The 15,715-nt window shown below is 41.1% G+C and overlaps 1 protein-coding gene across 5 annotated transcripts in view; it reads right to left on the minus strand.

The window, feature by feature from the left end:
- Window positions 1-2,233: 2,233 nt before the first annotated feature.
- Window positions 2,234-15,715, minus strand: part of SEL1L2 (SEL1L2 adaptor subunit of ERAD E3 ligase) — a 105,265-nt gene continuing 91,783 nt past the window's right edge. For 4 of the 5 annotated variants that reach the window (XM_032859208.1, XM_032859209.1, XM_032859206.1 and 1 more), the window contains 3 exons: window positions 10,939-11,111; window positions 2,571-2,699; window positions 2,234-2,437 (listed from right to left, as the gene is read on the minus strand). In XM_032859208.1, coding sequence (XP_032715099.1) covers window positions 2,315-2,437; window positions 2,571-2,699; window positions 10,939-11,111 — 425 coding nt within the window. In that variant the 3' untranslated portion in view covers window positions 2,234-2,314. The remainder of the gene's footprint in view (window positions 2,438-2,570; window positions 2,700-10,938; window positions 11,112-15,715) is intronic. The other variant, XM_032859207.1, reaches the window with a different exon arrangement.

The following is a 15,715-nucleotide window of genomic DNA, read 5'->3' on the forward strand; positions in this document are numbered from 1 at the left end:
TGCACAGTCACCCTTTCTTCCCTGCCAGCAGCTCTGTTCACAAGCTTTACCTCTAAGAAGCTCAATCTTCATGCATCCAGACTTTGAGACGGGACCCCCCTATTTGCCTTTCATACTCCCCTAGTTGTCCTTATCCCTGTCACTGATGTGCTCGCACTGCAGGCACCTGTGGGGTATAATTCACTGCAGGCCTATTAGGCCCTGACCTGAGGTTTGGATGCCTGCTCCTTCTTTGCGTGTTTGTAAATGAAAGTTCCTTTAGAAGTGGAACTCTGTATTCACAATAGCCAAATTATGGAAATAGCCCAAATGTCCATCGACTGATGAATGGATAAAGATGTGATATAGATAGATAGATGATAGATAGATATAGATATAGGTATAGATATTACCCAGTCATGAAAAAGACTGAAATCTTGCCATTTGCGATGACATGGATGTAGCTAGAGGGTATTATGCTAAGTGAGTAAGTCAGTCAGAGAAAGACAAATACCATAGGATTTCACTCATATGTGGAACTTAGGAAACAAAACAGACGAACATATGGGAAGGAGGGAAAAAGAGAGGGAAACAAACCATAAGAGATTCTTAACATTTAGAGAACAAACAGGGTTGATGGAGGGAATGGGCAACATGGATGATGGGTATTAAGGAGGGCACTTGTGATGAGTGCTGGGTGTTATATATAAGTGATGAATCACTGAATTCTACTTCTGAAACAATATTGCATTGTATGTTAACTAGAATTTAAATAAAATTTTGGAAAAGAAAAAAAAAAAGAAGTGGAACTTTCTAGTAAGTGATGGATTCTGTCCAGGAAATTCTAAACACCTGGACCTCAGAAAGGTGTGGATTAGTTCATGGTCAAAGAAATGACTATGGCTAGTATTTGGACACGTAATGTTTATAAAGCATTTTTGAAGTTAGGCTTATATTAAACCTCACAATTCTCCAGTGAGGTAAGAATTAATCCCATTTTATAGGGGAAAAACTGACATTTATAGAAATTGTGCCCAACATCATATATAGAGCTGATAAGGGACAGAGCTGGACCTCAACTCCAAGCTGTTTGGTTCTAAATTCAATGCTCTCTCACCATTTCATTCCACTTTCTGATTACAAGGAACATTACTAATTCACTCTTTTCCTGTCCCTGGGTTGGATTTTCAAGTAGGCAAGTATGGTTTTTTCCTACCAAAACACCCAGGATTTTGGCTGGAGAACCAACTGCAGGGCACTGAAGCCACACAGACTGTTATCAACTCAGCTACCCCCATATTCCATTCAATTTTCCATGAGCTTTTAAAGAGTATTAGATGTTACCATTTGAGGAGTTCATTCTAGAATACCAGACCTTGGGATAGTTCCTTTAGGTACATTATCCCATTAATCCTTGTACCAGCTTGCTGAGATCTTCCTATTGCAAATCAGGAGACTGAGCCTCAGAGATGTCAAATAGCTAAAGAGCTATGGAGCTGAGATTCAAGCCTGGCCCTTGACAGGAGTCCTCAGCCTCCAGCTCTCGCCTCAGCCACCCTACCCCCCAGCCCCAGGTCCTTGCTCTCCCTGCCACAGGAGTCAGGGAACCAGACTCTTCAGCTCTATCCTCTCACTCTATGGGAACTTCAGAGGGGATTCCCCAGGGAAAACAGGGTTCTAGTGAGGGATGACAGAGAGGGTACAATGCTGGACAGACCCAGGTGGCACTGTTCACTGCACAAGTGCTAAGGGCAGCTATGATAGAAGGTCCCCCCGTGATGAGTGTAAATCAGCACAGCATGCCACAAGGAAATTTCGCTCATCAGAACTACAATGTGGTTCACAGGATCATTCTTGCAAGATGAAGGGTCTATTTGTAAGTCTGTGTCTTTATCAGATTCTGAGGGATCTGTGTTCCTGCCCTCCCAAAACTCCCTGTCCTCCCTACTTCTGTATGTATGAAGGAGCCGAGAAGCCCAGTTGTCCTCTTGAGAGACGAAAGGCTGTTACCACAGCCTTTATCCTAACTAGGATGGCCTAGTTAATGGGTGGCCTTTATCCTAACTAGGGACTGGATCACCAAGACAACAAGTTTATAAGGAAACCTCTGGTGACCAGTCTCCAGCACCTCACTCCTCCACAAGTGGTCACCCCACCTAAGCAGGAAGTCTGAAATGGTTTCTGAAGCCAGGTCCTAAGTTTTGTCCATTTTCCATCACAGGCCTGTGTGGGAAATTTGCAGCAGACTCCCGAGTTTGAGGAGGAAATTCTTTATTTAGCGAGGATAACTTGAAGTAAACTGTTCCCATGAGCAGGTTTTCCTATGGTCCAGTTCCTACCCGTAGCGATTTCTAAGCAAGAAGACCAGCACAGCAACAATTAGGCCAATGACAAATAAATCCCAGTATGGTCCAAGGGTGTTGTCCAATTTCATCCATTTCCATCTCATTGTAAACTGCTGGGAGAGACATTCTGTCAAAAAAAATCCAAGCCTCCTACTTGATCCAGAGCCATCATCTCCTCCCATCCCACCATCCAAAAGTTCCTTATTGTTGTTTTCAGAGATTTGGGACCTATTGATACAAACTTACATTAAAAAACAGGATATCTCGGAGCAAGTGCATGGTTTCCAGTTTCATGAGAGCAAAGAAAACAGGTATGTGAGCATCCGGACTCGTTTGAGCAGCCATATCATATAATCTCCTGGCCAAGTGAATGTCCTAGAAATAGAAGAACAGCCCCTACTCATTAAGTGCAGATTCTTCAGGGGTAATTCAATGAAAGTCATGGTTTGAAATATCATTATTTATCTTTGGTAGGCCCCCTCCATCCCCACCAAGATATTCATGCCCTAACCCTTGGAACCTATGAATATGTTGTGTTACATGGCAAAGGGGACTTTGAAAATGTCATTAAGGTTACAGACCTTAAGATAGAGAGATGATCCTGGATTACCTGCACAGACTCCATAGAATCTCATGAGCCCTTAAACGTGGTTTTCTCACGGCTGAGCACAGAAGAAAAAGTCAGATATGGCAGAAGGCTTGGGAAGGGCTCCACTCACCATGGCTGGAAGGGCCATGTGGGAAGAATGAGAAGGAATGTGGACAGCCAGCAAAGAAATAGGTCCCTCTGTCCCATCCAGGCACAGGAAACTGAATATGCCCAGCAACTCAAGGGAGCCTAGAAGTGATTCTTCCCCAAAGCTTCCCAGGAAAGATCACAGATTGATTTTAGCCTGTGAGGCCCTACGCAGAGGACCGGTCAAGCTCACCCAGACTTTTGACCCACAGAAACTGTGAGATACTAAATTTAAGCTGTCTTAAGTCACTGCATTTGTGGTGATCTGTTACAATAGCCATAGGAAACTAAGACAAAAAGCTTTCTTGGATACTGCTGGACCAGACCTTAGATATGATTCCTGTTAAAGAGGCAGAACCCTAGATGCCAACAGTACAGCTCCCCAAACAAATAACAATACAGATACTAACAAGCATATAACATTCCTAATTTTCTTCATAGTACTTATCAGACCTGAAGTTCCAGAATTTGTTTCTTCATTTGTCCTTACCCTCAAGGACCTGAACAACCTTGTAGCCCCTCGATTCCTTGTGCTTAGGGAAATGCTGAGTACATAGTTAGTCTCTGATAATACTTACAGAATGAATGCATAATCTATTTAGTTCTCAGGCTGGGATTTGATTCCTCAAATGACATACTATATTTCTAGGGACTTTTTCTCCACTAAATTAAGCCATGGAAGATAAAAAAATTTTTTTCTTTGATTTTCACCTACTTATGACTTGTTTTTATTTCTTTGCTTTATTTTTGCTTGTTTTCCCAAACAAAGTAATGAAAAGGCTAAATAGAGTTTCTTTTAAAGGTTGAAGAGCCTTGGGCCAATACCAGAATTGTACTTAGCTGGGTGCTTTTGGATTATTTTCCAACGGATTGGAAGAGAGATTATTCACAAACCATGGTTATCCTGTATCTCTTTGTCTTTCTTCTCCATCTCACAAACCTCCATTACATGGAGTGCAATAGTTGTGAATCCCTGTGGCCCCTGCTAAACCCACTTTTTCTGTGGTATTCTCTCTTAGTTGTGTTCTGCTTATCATTTCTTAAATTTTTTCCAAAGCTTTGCGGTCTCATAAATTGATTTGTTGGAGAAAGAGGAATGTTCTTGCTTAAAAATTTAAAATGCAGGAGACTGTTCTGAACAAACCTTCCTGACAACAGAGAAGATGGATGCTGTAAAAACTCTGATTTGTGTCTCTAATTCCAACAAATTCAGTGGGGGTTCATTTGAAAGCACGCTGCAGATTATAATGGCTATGTCACCCCCACACATGAAAGGCATATTGACTTTAATAGGGCATTCAGGGAACATCAGCCTTTGCCAATCTCTCAGGCATTCATTCTTATATGAAGCAGGCAATAGTTATTAATTTATTTCTTGAGGCACAAGCATCACAAATCAATTGCTTAGTTTATAATAAAAACTAGCAAGAAGTATCATTAAAGTGGGATGAGCTCACTCCTTGCCCCAAGGGCCTCACAATTTTCAGTGAGGGTGGGGTCAGACAAGAAAGTCGTTCTTTAAAATTTCCAGAGAAATTCCTGAACCCACTGGCTAGTTAGGGCAACCCATATAAAAGAAATTTTATTAGTAGGCTCTAGAAAAGACTCCTTGTTCTTTGATCCTTACTTAGGAAAAGAAATCCAAGTCTTTCAAACAAAAAATTTCCTTTCAAAAGTATTTTGATGATGGCCAAGTTTCATTAAATAAATCAATTGCACACTCAATCCACTTATATTTAACCTTCCTGTGGTACATTTGAGCTTAGTTTGCTTTAAATTCACTGACTGAGTAGATGATGTAAAGGGATCTGCAGACTCTTCTTAAATAATGTGTTTCCAACTAAAATATCAGCTGTGCCAAAGTACTGCCCAATGTTCACACGTTCAAAATAGCTTCTTATAATTCAAAAATACAGAATTCTCCAGAAATTCTCTGGTTTATGAAAATTGTTCAATTACATGATGTGGGAGTTCTCCAGCCCTGAATCTTTGGGTGTCATCAAAAAATTTTTATATGGGGACAGAGGTCATTTTTAAAATAGTTTAACCTTGTTTTCTTACTATAAATATACCATATTCTAATTGGAGAAAATTTTGAAAACATAGAGCTGAACAATTATTAAAAGCCCACCTACAATTTCACTCTACAGAGTTAAGTACTGATCATATTTTATACACAACCTTCCAGCATTCCAGCATTTTTATATATATTCATATATACACATACTTTTAACTTAGGAATTTTTCACTTTGCCTAATATTTTGTCTTTTGCTTTCTTAACAATGTATTTCAAACAACATACCATGTCCTTAGATATTCCTTCAGTCTATAATATTTTTATTTTTAATAGTTGCACAGTATTTCATAACAATGGCTAATTCTTATTAAATACTTCTACTCTGTGCCAGTCACCACTGTCATTTATTTAAGCCTCATGACAATTATATAGGACAGATGATATAGATATGATACTGTAAATATGAAGAAACTGAGGCACAGAGAGTTTAAGTCACTTACCTAAGTTCTTGGGACTTGTGAAGTGGCAGAGCTGAGATTCAAATCCAATATTCTCCTTCTAGCCTGCTCACTTAACCACAGGGACATAGAATACAGAATGCAATGGTATACTACCACATGATGGCTTACAGAACATGCCTTCTATTTTGGAGCAGTTTGTTTATTTGTAGGGTTTTTTTTTAAAGATTTTTAAATTTATTTATTGGACAGAGAGAGATCACAAGTAGGCAGAGCAGCAGGCAGAGAGAGCGGGCGGGGGAGCGGGGGGAAGCAGGCTGAGCAGAGAGCCCGAGGCAGGGCTCGATTCACGACCTCAGGCAGAGGATTAACCCACTGAGCCACCCAGGCGCCCATATTTGCAGGGTTTTTGTCTGTAATAAATAAAGTTATCTACATACAGTTTTTTTGTTTTGCACATTTCTAATTATTAGGTGATAAGGCATTTATTTCAAGAGAAGTCATGGCCATTTCTAAGCGGTGTGTGTTCTGTCCTGTCATATTTCTGAGAAGGCCATTTTAAATATCTAACTTGAACTTGTCCTTTCCAGAAAATAATTCTATTCTGGTGTTTAAAGCTTCAGTTCTAACACTCCTTAATTGGTCAGACCAGACAAATGAGAAATGAAAATGCTTCATGCCATAATTACTTTTATTTGTGACAGGTCTATTTATAATTTATTCAGTGAATGCGGTTTTGTTTTCCCTGTAGGATCCCAAAAACGTGTTACCTTGTAGGTCTAACTATACATGCTGGAAACTCATCTCCAAAGGCTATTCCTCCCCCCTTTTGTCTTACTTTATGAAAGATTTCTTAGTCATTATCTTAAAATATGCATGCTTTCTTCCATTAAAAAAACTGTCATGTGTTCTTTATAAAACTTCATGGTATAAAATAATTTTAGAACAGACCCGCAGCACTGATTTGTCCACCTGAATTCATTGTTCCCTCGTTCACATTTTCACAGCACTTTACTTGTGTGGGTATGCTCTAGTGCCATTTTAGGCTTTCACTGCAGCTACAGACTGTCTGTTCCATAGTAGACTACGAGCTCTTTGAAGGTTGTCTTATTCTTGTATCCCTAGAACAAAGCACAGTGCTTCCTGACACAAAACAAGCACTCGATAAATTTTTGAGTGAATAAATAACAGCCAGGCAGAGTACCATGGCAGTTTAGAAGCAGATGCAGATATCTTTCATATCACTGGAGAGTTCATGGAGGAGATCATATGGGAACTATCTTTGAAAGACACAGAGAGGGGTCTTCAATGGTCAAAACTGTGGGAGAAGATCATTCCAGAAAATGGGCTGATATGACTAAAGGTCAGGAGGGTTTAGTTCAAGGTCTCTGGTTGGGCTGGGCAAGGCAGGGAAGGAAAAGTAGTCTAGAAGATAAGGAAGTAGGTAGGTTAGGTCAAGGAGGGTTTTGAATGCCAGAGTAAGAAGTTTGGACTTCATTAGGGAGTACAAAGTCAATAAGATGCTTTTAGTTTTGTGTTTGCTTGCATTTTTTTATGTAAATGCATAATTTTGGGAAGAGTGAGGGGGAGGAGTAATACTATCAGATATGTATTTTATCAAAAATAAACTGATAGTGCTTTGTTAGATGGATTATGTATTAAGTAAAGTAATGCTAACATCTGTAACAAGTAAATCCCCAAATTTCAACATAGGTATTCCCGGTTGGAGATTAGTTTTCTTTACATGGTAACTGAGGGACCCAAGCTCCTTCCATCATTTGGTTCTGCCATCCCTTTGAGCCTCTAAGTGTTCTGCATTCAAGAAGGGCAAAGAGAGAAAGAAGAAGCTTCTTAGCTGCCTTAGCCCGGAAATTACACCCTTCACTTTTACTTCCATTCCTTTGGTAAGAACTAGTCATGTGGATGAAGGGGAGCTGGGAAATGTAGTCTCTCACTAAGAGACACATCTCAGCAACAAGGCCTCTCTGTGAACTGGGGATTAAAATCTTTGGCAGACATGGCTTTCTCTGCTATAGATTTAAAGGAAGAACACCAGAATGGGAAACCACTGAGAAGCCTTTACAATAAGCCTACATGAGTAGAAACTCTGGCCTGAGCCAGGAAACAGACAGAAGGAATGGCAGGAGGGGATGGGCAACATGTTTTGTTCATGGTTAAACTTCTGAAGTACTTCTGAATCAAGTGTAAATTGAGATAGAGTTTTGTAACAACTTGTGAGCTGAGTGCTTATATTTCTACATTAGTTCAGTTCCTCTCCCAGTTTTTCCTCAGGCATTATTTTGTATTCCCAAAACAATGATGTAGTCAGTCTTGGCCCACAGTTTAAGTCAAGGAGCTCATTGAGCTTAATTCAAAGTCATAAATTGGGGAATGAGATGCTTCTCAGTGAAGCTATTAGGGTAAATCATCTACATCACCCTCGTCCCAATGTCCTTTCCTAAAGACAGATGAGGACAACGGCGACCCATATTTTTATATTGATTTACCAAGGGTTGATGTATACTTCACTTCCTTCTCCCAGAGGGCTTTATGTTTACAAAGCCTTTTTCGATACTCAGAGAAATCCTGGTAATGATATTATTATCTTTCCCACTGGTTTGCATGAGGATTAACTAATAAAGAGAATTTTGAAGTGCCCTGCCAAAGAAATGCTTAATTACTTGATGACTTAAATGCTGTGGAAGTCTGTTCTCCTAATTGCTTTGCTTTCATTAACCATCGCTGGGACAAGATTTCGGCTTTTAATTATCAGCATATTCATTTTAAGGATTAGAAAACATGGTATCTTCTTGTTAATTTGACTATGAGACAGCAAGATTAATAAACTAGGCCCCTGGGTACTTGGTTATTATTTTTCTAATTGCGAAACCAAAGAAATTAATGAGGACAAAGAGCAATGACTCCTCATTAACTAAATCTAAAATTCCCACATCCGCGTATGAATACAGCCCGTTTTTTTGTTTTTGTTTTTGCATGTAGAGACTTTTTGTAGGAAAAAATACGCCCGTAACTGTGAGACACTGATCAATGGGACCTGGATGGGCAAGAACAGAAATGTGGCCAGAGAGAAATTTCCAAGTTTTTTCCAAGTGTATGAAATGTATGTTTTGACAACTGCTATTTGACATTGTGAAGAAAGAGCCTGGGAGAGAGGTTAGCGGTGACTCCAAGGAGGAAAACCAGACCCTCTGACACAGTGGGCCATCTGGGCTCCCATAGACAGTGTCCTCTCTTGCACAGTTGGCCCTGTATCCTCCCTGCCCCCAGAGTCTTAAGGCAAACTGGCCTCACTATGGTGAGGATAAGGCTGTCACGGGCATCTGCTCCTTGAATCACATAGGACAGGTAAGCTAATTTGAATTTAACCCATAGAGTGGGGTCACTTTATCCATGGTACACACAGTGCTCTTGTCACCATTATTGTTACATTTAGCATGAGGAATTGTGAATAAAAGCTTTAATCTTACTGAAACTTTACTTAGCAGTCACTCAAATTCTCTTCTGATCTAAATACAAGTCATTTCACACAAGGACTACAGAGCCCCTTCACAAAGGCTTATTGTTTTATTTCTAAGCCTGGGGAGGGGAGGTATCATTTTTCTATTCTACAGCTGTGGAGGATTGTTGGAAGGGAGTGGGGTGTGGCTAAATGACATCCAAAGAAATCTTCTGATTTAGCTATTTGATCCCATTTTATAAACACAGGAAGCTTGTACATGCTAAGAATGGGGAAAACAGACTGGATTTGGATTTGACAGTCTTTCCACAACTTAGGGTGCTGGGGATGATGAAAAGTGATCAGCCAAAAGGCAGGCCACAGGGAGAGCTCAGAAAGGCAGGGATCTGGATTGTCAGTGCCTGAATATGAAGCCCTTGGTTGTTTCAGGGTCTGCCATTAGCAGTCAAATAGGAAATTCCCCATCAATAACACTCAACTACTAGCACAACTGGAAGAAAGAAGAAAGCACAGAAAAGCAGATAACCCCCTCATTATTTAGCTCTCAAAATGAAGTCAGAGGGTTGCGGAGGAGAGGTGGGGAGGCGGGGGTTCCAGGGAGAGGGTGGTTGGGTTATGGACATTGGGGAAGGTATGTGCTATGGTGAGTGCTGTGAAGTGTGTAAACCTGGCGATTCACAGACCTGTACCCCTGGGGCTAATAGCACATTACATGTTAATAAAAAAATAAAAAGTTTTTAAAAATGCAGTCAGGAGTATAAACATTAATATGAAATATATACTTGAGCACTAAGAAAGACTTGAGGCAGGGCTCACCGTTTACCCTAAAAAACATGGGGTCAGACAGGCCTGGGTTCAAATTCTGACTCCACCACCAGTGAGTTCTGCAAAGTTGGCCATGTGTGTTAACCTCTCTACACTCTTAGTTTCCTGATGCATACACTGATGACAATGATAGGGCTTATCTCATTGAGTGATTGTGTGATTTAAATAGCATAGTATAGGGGTGTTTGGGTGGCTCAGATGGTTGAGTGTTTGCCTTTGGCTTGGGGTCACTGTCTCCAGGTCCTGGGATCAAACCCCGTGTCGGGCTCCCAGCTCAGCGGGTAATCTGCTTCTTTATCTCTCTCTGCCCAACCCCCCCCACAACACCCTCCACTTATGCTCTGTCTCTCTCTCTCTCAAATGAATAAACAAAGTCTTTTAAAAATAAATAAATAAATAAATGGCATCGTGTATATATAACACATCAAATGCCTGGCTATTACTATCATTATTGATATTCAATATACCTTTCTCACTGTGTAAGAACCCAATGCCATCTTCACCTTAATTACACTTACTAAGGGATTCTCCCAATATCTCCTTGTTGTGTTAGCTCTCTTTCTTAATAAATATATATGCCTTATCTTCTCAAGCAAAGTACAGTCTTTGAAGGATGGAGATCTATTTTCTTAGGATACTCTAGAGTGCTCAGCACGGTGTCAGCTACATAGTGGGTGATTTATAAGACATTTCTGGATTAATGTCCCCTTGGTATCCAGCTCTGACCTCATTCCCACTTTCTCCTTGTTTACTGAGAGCTTGAGTGTCAATGGAAATTTTAACAGAGAAAAGCCTGGAGGTGGAAGGGAGTGGGGGAGGGCCCACTACTATTGCTGGAAAAAACTTGAAGTTATGAATCTAATTAGCCTAGACTAGATTGATCTCAACTCATTAGTTATGTCTTTGGGCATAAATGGAGAAAATAATTTCCTTCTCATAGGGTTCATGTTAGGGTAAGTATTATGTGTTGGCACAGGGGGAGGGACTCAGCAAATGTCTTTTTCTTCCTTCTTCTACACTGATGACGTCAATGAAATTAAAAACATTTACAATTTTTTTTCTTCCCACACAGCTGTCATTACTAGGTTTGGATTATTACCTTTGCGATACCTAAACCGTGTTCATACATATAGGCCAGATTGAACATGGCTTGTGCGCTGTGGTACTTGTCCACTGCAATGCTGTAATGTGTGGCTGCTGTCTGATAGTCTTTCTTAGTCCCGTAGCCATAGTAGTGGTAATCTCCGATTTTGACTCTAGCGAACGCATTGCCTGACAGAAATGTTAGAGAAGAAAAAGAACTCCGATGATTCATGTACAGTTCCTAGTAACTCAACCAGTGGTAATATACATTAAAAAGAAAAACAAAACACTCAGGATCTTAGAATCAAGATTAGACATAACTTCTGGAATATAAAACGTAACACTCATCTTTAGCAGTCTTCATTGCAGGACCACTCCCATGGTATAGCATGAATGTTTTCAAAGAAAAAAAATTAGGAGTTTTACCTTTTAAATTCTTTTTTGAAGGTAGGTCAACTCTTGGGAAACTAGATCCCACCTCTCTGGTTCTCAAACTTCACCCCTGAAGGTCTACTCTCCTGCATCATCCAAGTCTCCTTCTTTCCTGGACCAGTCCCATCAGTCATTTAAACACACTTTGGTATCTTCTGTCAACAAAAACACACCCTCTCTTTACCTCATGGTGTGTCCTTCTAACTACTCCCCACTTCTCTGTTCGCTTCACACGCAGTCTTTTCCAAAGTGTGTTCTATATTGTCTCCAAAGCTTCACCTCCCATGCTCTTCAACCCTCTCCAATCTGGCTTCTGCCCCTCTCCATGAAACTGCTTCTTTCAGGGTGGTTGATAACCTCCATGCAGGTGAACCCACCAGTCACTTCCCTGTCCTCATCTGACTGGACCTCTAAGCAGCTCTGGAGTCATTGGACCTATCTGCCCATTCACTTTCCTCTCTTGACACTAGTAACCTTGCACCCTCTTGATTTCCCTCTGCCTAATAGACCTCTCCTTTCCAAACTCTTGCCTCAGTCCTCCTCTTACCCAGCTTGTAAATGTCGGAACATCAAGTGTTTATTAGTTGACTCCTTTTTTCCTTTTCTTCTCTTCATTCGTTTCTCTTCTCTCTCCTCTCTTCCCCTCCTCTCTCTACCACTCTCCTCTATCTCAACTCTTTTTCTAGGTATATAGATTAGTTCCATGCCAATCTTGACATTCACTCTTCCTGAATTTTATCTACAGTCCTGTCGCTCCCTAAACCCCCAACTCCTCTAATCATCTCTTTGACTTCTCTACTTGGATCTCAAAGCATGCAATTCCTAACACCCTGCTACCTACCTCCCTCAAGCCAAATCAAACCAAATCATCAGTTCCTTCCCAATCTCAGTACTAGCACCATTACTCAGGCTATAAATGTAAGTAAGATATTTCCCCCTCCTTTTTTTTTTTTAAAGATTTTATTTATTTATTTATTTGATAGAGAAAGATCACAAGTAGGGAGAGAGGCTGGCAGAAAGAGAGAATGGGAAGCTGGCTCCCGGCTGAGCAGAGAGCTTGATGCGGGGCTCAATCCAAGGACACTCAGATCATAACCTGAGCTGAAGGCAGAGGCTAAACCCACTGAGCCACCCAGGTACCCCTCCCCCTCATTTCTTATTGAATCCTTCAGCAGGTCCTACCTCTAAAACACACCGGTTTGTTGCTGTCTCCTTCACCACTTAGATCAAGCCTGGAGTACTATAATAGCCTCCAAACTGTCCTTTTATCTCCACTTTTCATTATATTCTCCATTTAACAGCCAGGATGATTTTCTTTTAAAGATTTACTTATTTTTTTGAGAGAGAGTGCTCGTACACGTGCATGCACGCACAACTAGATGGGAGGAGCAGAGGGAGAAAGAGAATCTCCAGCAGACTCCCCACTGAACGCAGAGCACCAAGCAGGCCTGAGATCACAACCTGAGTCAAAATCAAGAGTTGGGGGACGCCTGGGTGGCTCAGTGGGTTAAAGCCTCTGCCTTCGGCTCAGGTCATGATTCCAGGGTCTTGGGATCGAGCCCCGCATAGGGCTCTCTGCTCAGCAGGGAGCCTGCTTCCTCCTCTCTCTCTCTCTCTCTCTCTGCTTCTCTGCCTACTTGTGATCTCTGTCTGTCAAAATAAATAAATAAAATTTTTAAAAAATAAATAAATAAATAAAAATAAAAAGAAATCAAGAGTTGGTCACGCAACTGACTGAGCTGCCCAGGAGCACCCCCAGGATGACTTAAAAAAAAAAAAAAAAGTAAAGTCAAATCCTTTTATTTCCCTGTTAGCCCCAAAGTGCTTCACTTTGCACTTGGAATAATATCCAGACTCCCTATCTGACCTCCCAGTCATGCTTCATCTGCCTTCTGCCTCCCTGACTAGCCTCATCACATGTCATTTTCTTAATAGGCTCTAGCTTTCTTAATAGTCTGTAATACTCTTTCAACACACCAAGCTCATTCTTGCCTCAGGACCTCTGCGTTGAGATTCTTCATGTCCCTCTGCCTGTCATGTTTGGACTTCCTCTGACCCTTCATGTTGCTGATTTTTCATTATTGGGATCTCACTGCAAATGTCACTTCTCTCCTACAGGCCTTGTCTGACTGCCTTGTCTAAAGTGTCCTCTCACCCCCCACCCCCAGGAGTTACCTATCTCACCTACGTGTTCTCTTTCCTTCACAGCACATATCACTGTTATCTTATTTGTTTACTGTCTCTGTCTCGTGATTTTATTTTCTCTCTCTCTTAGGAGGACAAAAGCTTTGATGTTCTTGATTACTGATACCGTCCCAGACCTAAAATGGTACTTGACAAATACTTATGGAATGAATGGACAGACCTGGTAGAAAACTCTTTAGAAAATGCTTTTCCCAAACATTAAATAACTTAGGATCTTATTTTCCAACAAATTTGGATATATTAAGGACTAGAAAAAAGTTCATTTGACTTTTTAAGACATGAGACTTCAATCTTTCAAAGGCCACTTAGGGTGGCTTTGGGGTCCATGTTTCCATTCATTGGGAAAATGTTAACTGAAAAGATGAGGGAATGCTGGACCTCTAAATCTGTCTAGGACCTCTGTCTCAGGTGTGGCCAACTCCTCTAGCACAGTCTAGACTTACTCGGAAAAGGAGGAAACTGCCCTGTGTACTATGGTCTGAGGTGTATAATTGAGGGCTATAGGACTCCTTCCACCCAGAATTTTCCCCATATTTGGCCTACTGCAATGCCTAAAATCCTTTGAAATTGATTCCTTTGGGTACTGAAGTTATTTTAATCTTCTAGAATCCTCTATTAAAGTGTAATACCATGAGCCATCGTTAGCCTTCTTGAGTAAAGGTATCATCATAAAATTCGTAAGCTGCTGAAGACATTGGTTAATGGGGTTACTTCCCACAAGTAAGGAAAAAAAAAGGTTCAGGTAGCTGGGGACAAGTCCTTATGGCATTGCTACCCAAGAGAGGGGCCTGGATGGACCTGGAGAGGCAAAAGAGCCTTAGAGCCTTAACGAGAAACCCACTCCATTTCTAATTTTGCCCAAATGTGCCCTCCATTAACCCGAAGATTCTTCCTGGGCCATAACCACAAAAGGACAGGACTTCTGTGCATTTTCAAGCTTTATAAGCAGTAAGCAGGACCTCTGAAATCCCTGAGCAGGAAGGCAGTGAACAAGCAGGTTTTCAAGAGAAGTCAGCTCCACCATAATTAAGGGGCTGACTAGGGACATATGGTGACCCTGGCAGGCTCTCAGGGGGTCCCTTGACAGTGGGAGGGATTCTCCCCTTGAATTTCACAGTCACAGCGTGGGGACTGAGTCCTGACTGAGTGAGCACTCTCCTCACGCACAGCCACTGCGGAAGGAAGCACCAGCTGCGCTGAGTAGCTATGTTCATTATTATGTCTCCTAACCTTGAATGAGGCACTCAGCAACCTCATCTCCAGGACACTCATGCCTGACCTCTCTTGTGACATGTAATTGTTGTTAGCAGCCTGACTTTTCTTTTTTTTTATATTGGTGAATTCTGTTTAATATTAATGTCCTCTCGCTTTCAATGCCTCCTTTCCTTGGTGCAATGTCCACACATTTCCTGGCTTGGAATAAGCCTGTATTTGTTGCAATTGAGCTGATTTGCCATAGTGGAGAGATTGGTGTTGTTTTCCTATACCAAACAAGGTCTTTATTGCATTTTAGAAAACACATGCTTTTCTTCTTTTGGGAATTTCTTGCTAAAATTGCATGGCCGGCTTGCCGTTCCGTCCCTGGCTCAGTGGGATCTGCAAAGGCACCCCTATGACTTTCCCCCTCGGCTTCATATAGTGTCAGTTGAGAATCATTTTTATCCCATTCACTTCTTATGGAAAAGAGACAATTCAACCTTACCATGGGACAATTTTAAGAAACTTAATCAGAAATAAAATTGCTCTTTTACTGCATGAGAGCTCCTCACATATCTAAATCCTGATCGTGAGAGCTTTGCACCATCTGTTTGCTTTTACTAATGCCACCTGCCAATGTTTTCACTCCAGTGTTACTGTATATTCTTCATCGCTGTGAACCCTGCAAGCTGGGCACAGGAACCCCAGGAATGGGGAGAGGATCTTGATATTTGACTTTGGGTTTTGTTCTGTTTTGTTTTCTGATGCTAACCTGTTAATAGTTACAATAAAGATCTGAAGTTTGTAGTAATCATCCATGTGGTGGTTTAAAAGAGCAATCAAATGAGTCTTAGATCCATAAACAATTTTGCCTATAAATTCATTGAGACATAGGTCACTTCTCTGATAAGTTCAGGAAAACAACAACAACAACAACAACAACAAACAAACACCAAAAC

This window comes from Lontra canadensis, unplaced genomic scaffold (assembly GCF_010015895.1).
Source record: "Lontra canadensis isolate GAN:19392208 unplaced genomic scaffold, GSC_riverotter_1.0 scaffold16, whole genome shotgun sequence".
Classification (NCBI taxonomy): Eukaryota; Metazoa; Chordata; class Mammalia; order Carnivora; family Mustelidae; genus Lontra; species Lontra canadensis.